At 41.4% G+C, this 14,789-nt stretch overlaps 1 protein-coding gene across 5 annotated transcripts in view; it reads right to left on the bottom strand.

Moving 5' to 3' along the window:
* Positions 1-9,759: 9,759 nt before the first annotated feature.
* Positions 9,760-14,789, bottom strand: part of gigyf1a (GRB10 interacting GYF protein 1a) — a 34,804-nt gene continuing 29,774 nt past the window's right edge. For all 5 annotated transcript variants that reach the window (XM_042071000.1, XM_042070998.1, XM_042070999.1 and 2 more), the window contains exons 24-25: positions 13,339-13,483; positions 9,760-12,339 (exon numbers count right to left, since the gene is read on the bottom strand). In XM_042071000.1, the coding sequence (XP_041926934.1) occupies positions 12,272-12,339; positions 13,339-13,483 (213 nt within the window). In that variant the 3' untranslated portion in view covers positions 9,760-12,271. The remainder of the gene's footprint in view (positions 12,340-13,338; positions 13,484-14,789) is intronic.

Raw genomic sequence — 14,789 nt, forward strand, 5'->3', positions numbered from 1 at the left:
ATTTGGCCAAAGGTGGTTGCGGTCGTGGCAGCCGTGGGACCGGAGAGACCACACCCCCGCTCCCTCCGCTAATGAGGCTTGCCTAGGCCACGGGGGAGTCTCCGTTGTGTGTGTGTGAGACCAGGGCAAGGAGTTGGCTGTGTGGGTTTTATGCCGCTGCATGTAGCCTAACTAACGAAAGAAGACTACATCTACGTGAAATAACAACAAAATAGAAACGTACCGACGTCACGTTCTGGCCGGTAACTATGGTAACCCAGCACGCGCGGCCTTATTGGCGATACTCAGTGAATGAAGTACAATGGAGTATTATGCACTTTGGATATCTTACGTGATTGTAGCGTGTCTAAACAACAGAAAAGCTCATCAAATTGCGTCTAAGATGCAAAGGCATATAGGGCAGGACTTGGACCACAAGAAAAGGCGCGATATTTCGAGAAATTACGGATTATTGGCAGCGCAGATCCATATGAGTTGGGTGAGGGAGACGATCAACACAAGCGCCCACCTTCCTCTGATAACTTCTGGAACTTCAGGTTTTTTAATAACTTTTGGAAGTCGATGCCTACACCAGATGTTTTTCTCAGTCTGACCTATTGGTACAACCTAAAACACGGCAATAATTAACCATTTTCCTTGACGAAGTTAGGGATTTACTTAAGTGCCTAATGCTTTCTAATGAGGCAAATATCTCCAATATGGCGATGTCCAGATCTGATGACACGCCGTGCAAACCCCTAATGGTGGTGGTCACAATGGAGGGGGCACAGATTTTATTTGAGGGGGCACCGCCCCCCTTTTGCCCCTCCCCTAACGCCGGGTCTGAGTGCAATGTGATATAGGTCAAGGTTAAGTCAAAGTATAGACAGTGCATAGACAGGACAAGAAATAGATAGATAGATAGATAGATACTTTATTGATCCCCAGGGGAAATTCAAGGTCTCAGTATACAGACAACACACACACATTCACTAACAGCAGAAAAAGTAATTAAAAGTATATAATATAAAAACAAAACTAAGCAATAAAGATAGTAGAAGATAAAGAATATACTAAATATACTAAAATACAAATTATACTAACACTTAATCTAAATAAATTCTAAAAACAGTATCCACATAGTGGTGATTAATCAATCAAGAGGCGCTTGCAATGACTGAGGCAGGGACTGAGCCTGTGATTCTCTGTGCATAGTAAGGTAAGGTGCTCTGTGTGAGTGAGTGTCATGGTGATAGTGCAAATGAGTAAGTCCAACAGTGCAAGAATAAAGTCTATATATCTATACATATAACTATTTTAAGAAAAGGTATAAGTGTGGCATGGAGGGAGAGGTTATGCATATGTGCTAATGTGCTAATATAGCACGCAAACAGTGAGGCAGAAAGACCAAACATGTATCCAAACATGGAGGGGGTGAAGAGGCAGACAGACTATGCAGAGAAGTCTATCTCTCCTCTTAAGTGAAGCATTGAACAGTTCAATGGCCCATGGGCACAAATGACTTCCTCAGTCTGTCTGTTGCAGTGTTGTGCCAGTTCACAGCTTTTCTTAGTTCAAGTTCAGTTCATACATGCTTAAAGTGAACAGTTCACGTTCAAAGTTCACAATTTTAATTCTGAACTAGTTCAAAGTTCAGTTCATTTGACTTTTTTCGTGAGATATTCAAATAAATACTTTTTTTCACACTACGAGCTAGAAATCACTATAGACCCTTTCAACAATAAAAACAAAAACAATGCTTGAACGTTCTATTTGGGCCCCAATCTACTTCCTCTGCATTAAGATAACATATGGAATGTTAAAACGGAAGCCTTGTGGGGCCAACTATGATGCTGATAATGGAACTCTCTTGAAAGGGTCCATACGTTCTTTGAAGTTGCTCATTACATTTGCTCATGACACTGCAATTGTGGGTTTCTTACCAGGTGATGAAACTTGCAGCACTCTCGTCGTTGCCTGCTATGCGGCGTTGCTATGCCTACCCCGCTCTGCTGCAATTCATCACGGGTAACGTTGTGCGGAAGCCAGTATGCTATTCAACTATTCTCAGCCGGACACTACGTTGCCCGCAATGCGTTGCGCACACAATGTCAAAACCATTTCTGTCTGGTGATACATGATTTAAGCGGCACCAGCGAGAATACAGGAGGGAGGAACTTTCTCTCGTTGCGTTTCAAAAGAGAAAACAGATGTCACTCAGTTTTCAATGGAAAACAAATTCCAACGTTCATTTACAGTGATGTCTGCCGTTCATGACACATAATGTGAACTAATTCACGTTCAAGTTCTTTATTAAAAAATGTGTTGCGTTCAGTTCAACGTTCACGAAAAAATGAGCGTGTTCAATGAACGCGTTCTTTTGAACTCGTTCACGCACAACACTGGTCTGTTGTGCAAGGCAGTGAGCGAAGTCTCCAGCTGATCAGGCTCTTCTGCTTAACAATAGTGCTGTGGAGTGGGTGACACTCATTGTCCAAGATGTTGATCAGTTTGTTCAGGATCCTTTTGTCAGATATTGAAGTGATGCACTCCAGTTCAGCTCCCACTACAGAGCCAGCTTTCCTTACCAGCCTGTCAAATCGCCCCGCATCCTTCTTCTTTGTGCTTACTCCCCAGCATACCACTGCATAGAAGAGGACGCTGGCAACAACAGACTGGTAGAACATCCTGAGGAGCTTGCTGCACACATTGAAGGACCGCAGCCTCCTCAGGAAGTACAGCCTGCTCTGCCCTTTCTTGTAGAGTGCATCAGTGTTGGCTGACCAGTCCAGTTTATTGTCCAGGTGGAGACCCAGATACTTGTAGGTGCTTACCACCTCCACATTGACCCCATCAATGGAGACTGGTAGCAGAGTGGGCTTAGACCTGCGGAAATCCACCATATCTCCTTGGTCTTTGAAGTGTTATGGTCATTGAAATATAGTGCAATGTAGACCGTAGTATACAGTTGTATTACAGAAGATGGTTTAGAGCAGTGATCCTCACTATTTTTTTCACAAGAGCCACATTGGCAGTGCAAAATCAAAAAGAGAGCCACTTTTAAGACAACATAACTCACCTTTGCAAATGTGCATTTCTACATATAAATATCCCACAAAAAAATAACACATCCAAAACAGCTAAATATATACAGCCAATGCTTAATAACTTCCTTTCACCTTAATTATTTGGGTGAAGGAAGAAGTATAATTCAGATGTTTACGTTTTTAGTGCAGTATTGTATGTTTATGAAGCACATCTGAAAAAATATATTGGCTGTGTTACCACATAGCCTACAGCGCTTTCCGTGATACACGCATAGACAGTAAAAGATACACGCAGCTGCATGAAATGTATTACAACTTATCGCCACAAGGTGGCAGTTTAAGTCCGCTGTAGCATTGCCGGTAGCGGATTGCATTCAAAGGCGTTGCAAGTGGCAGTGAGATACTGTAAGCAGAACGAAACTAAAGATCACCTCGTTGAAGTCATACAGTAGACTAGGCTAAATCAGAGCCTACTTTTGTTTTTATCAAGCTGGGGCCAGAGATGATGGCCTTGGGCGAACAGTTTAGGCCTACTGAAAATGAGTAAAACCAAATTTGGCGAAATCTTGCCAAAGCTGCATGCGAGCCACCAATAATAGCTTGACGAGCCGCACAATGAGTAACACTGGTTTAGAGTGATATAAATAAAATATAAATATGTGCAGTCAGTGTATTAGCAGTTACCTTATAAGAGCAGAATAAATATTATGTGAAGTATTACTATGTAATATGAACATGAACAACATGTACAGATATGTGCAATGTAGTGGCAGTACCATTATAGTATAGTAAGAATATAGATATAGATAATATTAACAGAATATATTATAAGAAAAACTGAATAAATATGGATATTCAGTATGAACCATATAGACAGATATGTACAGCTATGTGCAGTGTGGTAACAGTAGCACTGTAGTGCAGAAACAGTAACATTATAAGAGTAGTAAGAATAAAGTGTACAGGATGAAGAGCAGTAGAATATGGCTATGTGTAAGTGTAATTACAGTATGTACATTTGTAAATAAATAGAACACTATGGGTGGGATAGGGTAGTGCAATTGTCCGGGGGGCGGGGGCATGTCCGCCTCCTTGTTGACCTGTAATGCCTCCCGGAGGCATATTAACATGTAGCCAATGAGCTATCTTCTATCTTATTTCCATGCTTAAGAGATGTCCAAAAGGTGAAATCTGTACACAAAAATGGATTCAATCAAGATCTCTTTTATTGTATTTGTTTAATCATTTTATCTCTTCAAACAAACAAACAAACTATGTACAGTTTTACGTTGGTTGTTCTTCTCCTGTTAACTCTTATCACTAAAACATTCATAAAATGTAAGCAGAAGGGGTTGAGCTGACTGGTCAAGAAGAGGCAACTAAATAAAAATCCAATGACAATTAATGTAGCCTAATTACTTTTTCCCCTTCCCAAAAATAAATTTCCCACAAGTGACAATCATTAGCAGAATTAAAAAAATGTCTTTTCTAGCTTATGGCTGCACATTTATTTTTTCAAACAAAATAGTTTATTTCCATCTTAACTACTGCATGTTCAAACAATCATTGGCATTTTACCAACATTTTGTAAATATATCTAATGATTAGGAAGGTTTATCCAATTGTGTTTCATGCATAACAGACTTTGGAAGCGGTTCTTTAAAGGAACACATCAACATTTTGTAAAACTAGTTTATTTGCCATCTACCCCAAAGTTGGATAAGAGGATACATACCCTTCACTTCTCTGTGTGTGCAATAACCCAGTCCAACACAGTTAGCCTAGCTTAGCATAATTAATTGGAAATGGCGTATTCCAGATATCTAATAGCTAGCCTATAGCTAAAAGGGAGCTATAGGTCAACTGGTATAACCTAATGGTGAATTATGCTAAGCTATGCTAACGGTAACAAACTGGGTTATTGCACGCACCAAGAAGAGAAGGGTATCCTCTTACCTAAATCTGAGGTAGACAGCAAATAAACTAGTATTCTTTTGAAACTGCATTATGCAACTCGGCTTTTGGCCCATGCTCTCTACTCTCACTCTGAAATACTGAACTAGGTATAAGAACAATATCGGAGATAGTACTTAAGTATAACACCACCAAAACAAAGTTTGAGACAAAAAAAATATTCTGCGGACAACCACCGATAGCCAACAGCCCAATATTATGGATGCCACCCAAGCACCAAATTGTCAAAGCCAGCCTGTAATATCATGCAATAATCTGGGGGCCAAAAGCAACCTTCATGTTGCACATTTTCCACAGACCACAATTCTAAGTCACACAAGGATTGGAAAGGAATCCACGATTACAAGGTAAAGAAAAGCTTGCATAATGCAGTTCATGAAGTTAACAAGTAGTCACCCAATTGTCTGAGCAATTTCACATCCATAAAGACGCTAATAAATGTGTGTGTTAGAGAGGGACAGCCTGGCTGTAGGGCAAAGCTAAACTTTAAACACGCTAATATTAGCACGCTAACACTAACCCTTTCCCAGTCAGCTCAGCTCATCTTAGCAGAACACCGGCTCTCACATCTCCTTGCCTGTGAACTCAGCTACATGTAGGCATTTAAAACTGGTCGTTCATTTCAGGAACAAAAGGCAAAACCATCATCATGAGACAGTCATTTTTTCCCCTCTCTCTGTCTTTCTCTGTTACCATTGGCTCCGCTTGTCTTGAGTGTTTGTCTCTGGTACCATACTGTTGAATACTTCCGACACGTAAATCAATTCTTCCACATTGATTCATTCTGGAGACTACAACTCTTGACCTAACTTCGGTTTCCAAATTGCTTTCCAAAGACACCGAGAGGGTATTCCAAGTACTTGATTTAGTGACAAACTTTGGTACGTAAATACTAGTAGGCTAAGTGGTAACCCTCCTATATCGAGCCCTATGGCTGGGGGGTATTAGGGGGTTTACCACTTACTTAATGAACTTACCATAGTTTGTCGCTAAACTATGTACTTGGATTACCCTCAGCACTTCTGTGTCTTTCTCGTCACCCAATGTTATGCTGTACAGTTAAGGCATGTTGATCAGGAAAATAAAGACATGTTAAGAAAAAAAATGACAAAATGGATACAACTTTCTACACTATTTACAGAATCCACCTGTCAAAAGGTGTTTAAGTATGTGTATATCTTATGTGTCTGACGGTGTGTATGTGTATGTCTTTGCAACCATATGTCTGTGGGGAATTTGTATGTGTGTTTATATATAAGGGGTTTTTAATGTTTGTAACCTGTGGATGTCTAGTGGTCTAATGAGGTCAACTGAAGCAGCGAAAACCTTTGTGGGACTAGGCCGATATATTTAAGGATCTCTACTATGTTTACAACAATCAGAATCTATGGTCACATCACCTCCCAGTGACCATACACATGCTTTCTGGGGGTTTAACATTAATATGGCGCTTTTGTCCAATTGGGTCAAATGTGGTTCAATAACATTGCTGTTTGGTGAAAACTGTGTGTGGAGGGAGCTTCACTTGGCTATGAAATATGTAAAATATTGTGTTTGTTTGTCTGTGTGTACATGTATGCGGGAAGATTTACAATGCAAGCTCTAGTTGCATGGGCATCGGTTTTGCACTGACATTAGAGCCATCACCATTGGCAACCAGTATCTCCGCACATAAAGGGGGCATCTCTCTAGACCCTTTTGCAGTATGTCAGTCAAGGTCTTGGTTGGGTCGGTCACTTCCTTCAGAGTTCCACCCGATTACAGGACACGTCCAGTCGCACAGACCCACGCAAATGTCTTTTATTCGGCGAGGACTTTGTCCTCAAGCATCTCCTCGATTTGTCCAAGGGTTATGTTCCTCAAAGCCGAGGTGATCATCTTCCCAATAGATCTGAGCTTCCAACTCTAGATTCTGGTTGTCCTCCAAGGTCCCGAGAGCGAAAAGACTAAGAGTCGAGGAGGGCAGGGGAGGGACAGTAGTTCAGAGTGATTGTGCATAGTAGCACATACACTAGTACCCTCGACTTTGTCAGGGTTATCTGGTTCAGCTTTGTGGCCAATGATCAGGTGTTCTTTTCAATCTTCTAACACGTTTCTATTGGCTCCAAACCATCCTTTTGAACTTTGGAGGAGGTAAAGAAAGGAAACTGGAAGAAGGGGAAGGAGGGGGCGGGGAAAGGGTGTAGAGAAGGGGTAAGAGGGTGGGGAAGGGTGAAGAGAAGGGGTAAGGGGGTGGGGAAGGGTGAAGAGAAGGGGTAAGGGGGTGGGGAAGGGTGTAGGTAAGGGGGTGGGGAAGGGTGAAGAGAAGGGGTAAGGGGGTGGGGAAGGGTGTAGGGAAGGGTGTAGAGAAGGGGTAAGGGGGTGGGGAAGGGTGAAGAGAAGGGGTAAGGGGGTGGGGAAGGGTGTAGAGAAGGGGTAAGGGGGTGGGGAAGGGTGAAGAGAAAGGGGTAAGAAAGGATGGAAGAGATTCTCTGGTTCCTGAAGTCCTTGGATCAAGACCATCCTGAAAAGAGAACACAAACAAGAAGTTAAACTTAATCAAAGTCTTGAAATACTGAGGCTATGAAAAGCATTTATGGGAATCAGTGGATATATAGTGTTTTAACAAAAAAGATCAGTACCAATTTGATGGTCCTGCAGCTCCATCCGAAATCTATACAAGGCTCTGTGTTGGATGATGGAGATCAGGAACGTCTTTAATTCCATCAACCGCGTTTCCCAACTATTCACAAGTCTTGAGGGGACTCATTGAAGGAACTCCACTCATTCTCGGGTATTCCTGCACATCCTGATTGATTCCCACAGTGTGAGTATGCAGGACAGAGGGTGCAGTCATTGTCAATCTGTGGTATTGTGATAATCTGTCTTTGCTTGTGCTATTCAGCAATATGTCCCATTCATGCTCTTCTCATGTCCTCCCCGCCTTCAACAACAACGGGGACTTAAGATCCATGTTTGCAGTAGTTTTTTTTTTGTTACTTTTCAGCCTGCTGTATAAAAACTGTTTGGAGAAACATTCATAGTTGTTGTTGTATAATGAAATTCTTTCATCTGTCGCCTCAAACCTGTTTTAATCTTTCCCCACGTATTTATTTTTTCAAAGAGAAGGTTGTACAAAAATATGTCAATATACAAAGGAGGTGATGGGATTCTTTCATCCCTCCAAGAGTTCAGGTTTTTTTTTGTATTATTTTACTTATTATTTTTTTTTTTTTTTGTTTGAAGGGAGTGGGCACATAACTTGGTGCTCCCCTCCCAATGCAGATGAACCTCACAGTTTCAACGAAAGAAAAAGTGCATAGCAAGTGTGCCAGGGCAGTGTCTATTGTTTGTAAGCATGAGGGTTTGGGAAACATCCCGGTAGTCCTTTGCATAGACTACCTCATGATTAATAGGAATTGCCCATACAAAAAAACACCTTTTTCAAACCCTCGATGGATGGGGTTTTGGATTGGGATGAGCTGACTTTTCTTCTTCTATTTGCACAAACTGCCCTATCAAATGCGATGCTAGGTGGTTTGAGGTCATTCATGGATTACATATCTACAGGTCTCTCACTTTTTTCTTTTTACCATAAGATATGTCCCATAGTTGTTTCTCAAAAAGAAAACAAAATGCTTAAGCCAGAAGTTAGTCCTTGGAAGAATGGAGGGCAGGGAGAAGCATCAACTATGGAGGGGCTTTCTTGACTTTACTGCAGCATTTCTGATTCCTTGTACCTCCAAATTCTGGTGTGCTGTGTTTGTGAATGCTAATTGAATTTCTCCAGTCCTGACCACAATGATTCATTCAGTTCAGGGAGTTAAGGACTTAAAATCAGTAAACACAAATGGCTACCATGAATGAGGTTTTTCCACCATTGGGCACTCAAGTAACTAACAAACAAACAAACAAAAATTTCGCTTGAGACGATCTTGTCTGCAATGGTTTGCAATGTTCTTTGATGTCACACAGACAACAATATTACCACCCAGGGGAGGTCTGACAACAGGGGGAGGTCTGATAGTGATGGTGAAATATCCCCCAGAGTGTCTGTCAAGGGTCTCTTCCTGAAAAGTCTATACAGCACCTCCATGTTCACCTCCATATCGCCCCCATTACTTTTCCCGCCGTCAAAAAAAAAAGAAACTGCACCCAAAGTAATCCGCATGGTTTGTAAACAACAAAAACAAAATATCCAGTAAGGAATTAAAAAAAAGAGAGTCAGATTCTTTTTGTATTTCATCATAACATTGTTTTTTTTTTTTTTTGTATTAACAGGACTGTAAGAGGCAGTGTGTTCAATCAAGCGTCCATTCTTTGTCCACAATTAAGATGAGATAATCCAAAAGCAGAATGAGAAACAGGATTCAACTCCCATAAGCCTCTTTGTTGCCTTTCAACACTTTTTGGTTCTCCACGTTTGTATCTTGAAGTATCGGAGAACAAAAGGAAAAAAAAAAATCTTCTGGCTTCACGGGTTTTTTTCCTGTCCTTTTTTTTGGAATACATTCAACCATTTTCTTTTTTTTAAGAAAGAAATAATACAACACTTCACATGGTGGCAATGAAACTGAAGGAAAAAAATAGCAGCCCCAAGTGCTTAACCTTAGTCCAAATACTTTTAACTTTGAATATAATGCATATATATTTCTTTATATATAGAGATATATAAAAAGAAATCAACAACAATAGCAACAACAATGAATACATAACAATTTACTAACATTGTGTGCACCTTATTTGTGCACTTTGCACAGTATGATGCCAAGTTTATTTATTTATTTTTTTGACTTTTTTGAACTTTTAGAGCAAAGATCACAATCAGAATTACTCAATCGCCCAGGAGCAAGAGAGTGGACACAAGGCAACTAGCTCACATCCCCGTGGAGAAATCAAACTGGACTACTTTTTTTTCTTTTTCCTTTTTCAAATGAACCATCTCCAGACTGTGCTACGCCCTACGGAGAATGATCAGACAGCACGTCGTGCAAGATCTCATGGTTAGTAAGCCATTGAGGCACAGATTCAAAACAGCTCTGCCACCCCATAATAACCGCCTTAAATCTCCATGGCTGCGGCGAACTGTGACCCTTTTTAGTTCATAGGCACACTTGTGGAAATGCACACATACACACGTTCGCAAACAACAAAAATCACACATTCATTCAATGAGTACCTCTTATGATATCTCATTCTGTGTTATGCGCACAGCCGCCCGCCCGCACTCGCACACACACACACACACAGATTCAAGGTCCACCTCAATCCCATTCTGCTACTGGAACCTCACAGAGGCACAGAGTTGTGGTCGAGTGGCTTAGATGCAGAAAGCAAAACCATGGTGACAGATCATGGAGACTGTTTTACACACACACACACACACACACACACACACACCTCCAGACCTTCCCAGTTCCCACCAAACAGGTAAGCCGGTAAACAAGTGTTGGCTAATGGCAAAGAAGGTGGCACCCATACCAGTTTGGTAGCAAATGAAAGGAGAAAAAAAAAAAAAAAAAAATCAACCTGGGGATGAGAGTGCTGGTGTACAAAAAATAAAGTTGAAACAAAAATGGATGCACTGTTCTATTGCCCTCTCTCACCTTCATGCACTGTTCTATTGCCCCCTCTCACCATCATGTCTGTGCCATACACACACTTGCACTCACACATTTCAGAAGAGACCACACAGACATTTTTTGACAGAAATACAAAATAAACAAAGTAACTCATTTCAACTAAATGACAAAATGGCCTCACAAATCTTGGTAAGCAAACAGAGAACAAAAAATTGCGCCGACATTATTTTCGGTCACACTTCAGTAAGACATTCACACTCGTACAACCTCACACACACTTTTAAATTCACACAAACACATTCACAAAAATATTCATCTATATAAACGTTGACTTTTTTTGTTTGTTTTTTTTTTCTTATTATTTTTTATGCAAGTGCAAATATTCAAGTTTTTAAATCATTTTAATAGCTTTACCTTTTATAGAAATGTAGAAAATAAACAGTGTCTTTCAAGAAAGGATTTTGTTTGTCTGATAGGGTTTTTTTTGTTTGTTTGTTAAACAGAAACCATCGGTCCCTCTGGTATTCTAGGCCTACTCACACATATATACACCCACCCTCACCCCCACACACACACACACACACACACACACACACACTCTCAATCACTTCTTAAACGCCAGTCATAGATCAGGAAGAAAAAACAAAACACCTTCCAGTTGTGACGAACACACATACATGTAGTAGAGTGTGAGAGGGCTAGCTCACACTCCTTATCTACACACACACATGTAGTAGAGTGTGAGAGGGCTAGCTCACATTCCTTATCTACACACACACATGTAGTAGAGTGTGAGAGGGCTAGCTCACACTCCTTATCTACACACATACATGTAGTAGAGTGTGAGAGGGCTAGCTCACATTCCTTATCTACACACATACATGTAGTAGAGTGTGAGAGGGCTAGCTCACATTCCTTATCTACACACATACATGTAGTAGAGTGTGAGAGGGCTAGCTCACATTCCTTATCTACACACATACATGTAGTAGAGTGTGAGAGGGCTAGCTCACACTCCTTATCTACACACATACATGTAGTAGAGTGTGAGAGGGCTAGCTCACATTCCTTATCTACACACATACATGTAGTAGAGTGTGAGAGGGCTAGCTCACATTCCTTATCTACACACATACATGTAGTAGAGTGTGAGAGGGCTAGCTCACATTCCTTATCTACACACATGGATGACATGTTCGCATGTAAAATAAAACCCAAGCAACAACAGAAATTCAAACACGCCTACACACACACACCCAAATAATATATACTATATATATATAACCCTCGTCAGAATCGCAATCTTGATAAAGTGCATTTAGTTTTAAGGTGCTTACTGTCTTAGTGCCAGAGGAATCCCACAACCCAAATATCCAAAAAACAACAAAGAAAACGATCCACCAAACTCACACCATACAACCCAGCTTGCCTCCCAAACCTCAGTGGAATAAGGCAGGAGGATTTCTGTCCACCCCCTATACACAACTGACACCACCTCTTTTACCCCAACCACCCTGTACCACACACACACCCCAAGTCCCAAACTCGATAGTCCTGGCATTCAGTACCCCCCCCCCCCCCCCAACCCACAGCAGTGCACATTGGTCATCGGGGTGTCTGATTACTTGGGCACCACGTTGTTGTTGTTTTTTTGTTGTTGTTGTTTTTTTGTTACATAGAAAAAAGGCCTCAGGTAGCTATTGCTGTAGATCAGTAATCCTCCACCATCTCCATCTCATTTAGGCTCAGGCGCTCCCCTGCAGTATGGAATGAGTACCCTATGGGTGGGGGGGGGGGGGGGGGGGAGAGAGAGAGAGAGGGAGGAAGACAACAGAAAGAGAGAGGAAATGGGTGACGGAGGGGGGGGGGACACAAGGGAGAGAGAGAGAATAGTGGATAGTTAAGGAAAGAGAGAGAGAGAGAGAGAGAGAGAGCAGTGGATAGTTAAGGAAAGAGAGAGAGAGAGAGAGAGAGAGAGAGAGAGAGAGAGAGAGAGAGAGAGAGAGAGAGAGAGAGAGAGAGATAGAAAGAGCAGTGGATAGTGATAAAAAGGAAGGAAAGGGAATGGGGAGAAAGGAGGAGGGAAGACAGGAGAGAAGACAGGAGGGAGGGAAAAGAACATGGAAAATAAGCTTTAAAAGATAACCTTATGCAACCTCACATAACAGCAGAAACCATGATCTCTCGCATGGCTAGACTGGGGAGGGACGCAGCGTTAAGACAATTCAAACATGGTGACATTGAATTTTATGGATGTAAAAAAAAATATGGCTACATTTAACCTGTACACTCCACATTGTGTGTAAGTGTGTGTGTGTGTTTGTATATGTATGCTTGCACATTTGCACATTACACAAGGGCAGGCTATAAATGGAAATTTCTTTTCTTCGATCTTCTTTGAAGCATGATCTGATTCTGATTAATTGGGCTATTGGGTACTGCATTTCAAAAATGTATACAGTGCTCAGGGTCCTTTGGTTTAAAACACACAATGGGGCCAACACATGGGGAAATTACTGTAGTATGTGTGTGCAATGCGGCCTGTGTGCATCTTAGAAAAGTCTGAAAAATTGTGAACCTTTAACAGCTATACAGATGTAGTGAGCAGCACAGTGCAGACACACCAGACTTTCGCTAACACTGTAGCAGTTCTATTGAACTTGTAAATATAATTTTGTGCCTTAAGTAAGAAAAATTGTGATATATAGTGATATCCATGAGATTCAGTGTCATGTATGTGATGCATGCATTGTGTTTTTTTAAATAATCTATCTTACCAAGGATGCTCGGGTCAGAATGCAGCATCATGGGCTGTTTCTTTTTCAGCTTGGCGGCCTGGTCGTAGGCCATGCCCCCTTTCCCGGCATGGGCCGCCTGGAACATGGACTGCAGAGCGCTGGGGGTCACGCCACGCATGGAATCCTGGGAAGAAGGAGGAGTAGGACAATGAGGAGTTAGGAAAGGCCGCCAAGCAACGTGAGCATGTCACATTCCATGACCATGACAACGGCAACAATGAAATAATGGGAATAATGAACAAACTTAACAATAGTAACCATGGTAACAAGTCTTCATAATACAGTACCGAAGCCAAAGATTGTTAAGGCGGAGCAAGATACTTCGTCGTAGTTCATGTCTATGGGCGCGAAATGGGGATCGAATCCTTTCTGCATAAAGAGGCGTGTCGATGACGTATTGATGAGCGTACGTTGCAACCGGAAAACAGCAGCGGCATAAATAACCGGCGCACACCTGATATAAGGTTAATTTTCTCCAGACTGGAATGCTCAAAAATGCTAAAAATGTACCTGAAATGTTCAGAAGGGTTTGAGGATCATGAAAACGTGCCCAAAATTCACATTCATAACTGTATAGAACCAAGATCTTAGCATATGTGGTGAAATTCTGAGCTATGGCCATAGACTTCAATGGAGCAGTCGCTGCATAAAGGGGGATTTTGACCCCCCCCCCCCCCCGATCCGGGTTCCCGGAAGTGGCTCCTGATGAAATATCTTGCTCTGCCTTAACAATCTTTGCCGAAGCCATGACGTAGCGTTGTCAAGGTAGCAACTTCACTGGAACTAAACAAATCAATCTAAACATAGTAGTTACCATAGGCTACGGGGCTTTCTTAATCTATTTAAATAATTTTATGTTTCCAAGACGTTAGTATATTTTTTTTACACTGTAGGAATCACATACTACAACACGTATATCAATACGATCAAATTTGTGACTAACAGAGTTTTATTTTAGCACGGGTTTCCTCCATAAAAGAAACCTGCATGTAACATGAGGCAAAAACGTCACTCTTAACAGCCGTAAGCATTTGATAAGACATATCCACTGGCGTTTTGGCGTATAGAAACAAAGCCACATGTCTAAATACAATGCCACTTCAAAAGTTTGTTTAGATCCAGTGACACTGCAGTCATGGTTCTGAAAAATGTATTGTCAATGGCGAAAGAGAAATTATTTTCTGGTCACGATCGACATGTGCCTTGAATTACATGTGATATTATGATGTTTGTCAATTTTAAAGACAATTTCTCATGTAAGGTAAGTAAGGTAAGGTTTGTGTTGTAACCAGGCTTGGAATTTCACCATTTTAGGGGCAAGGCCACTTGGCCTTCAGTTGGGCATATTTGGTGGGGGGCACAAAGGCCACATGTCAGTGCACCAAGGCCAAAGTTAACTATACAGTAGTAGGTTATAAAAATGATCAAAG

This window comes from Alosa sapidissima, chromosome 18 (genome assembly GCF_018492685.1).
Source record: "Alosa sapidissima isolate fAloSap1 chromosome 18, fAloSap1.pri, whole genome shotgun sequence".
In the NCBI taxonomy this organism is placed as follows: Eukaryota; Metazoa; Chordata; class Actinopteri; order Clupeiformes; family Clupeidae; genus Alosa; species Alosa sapidissima.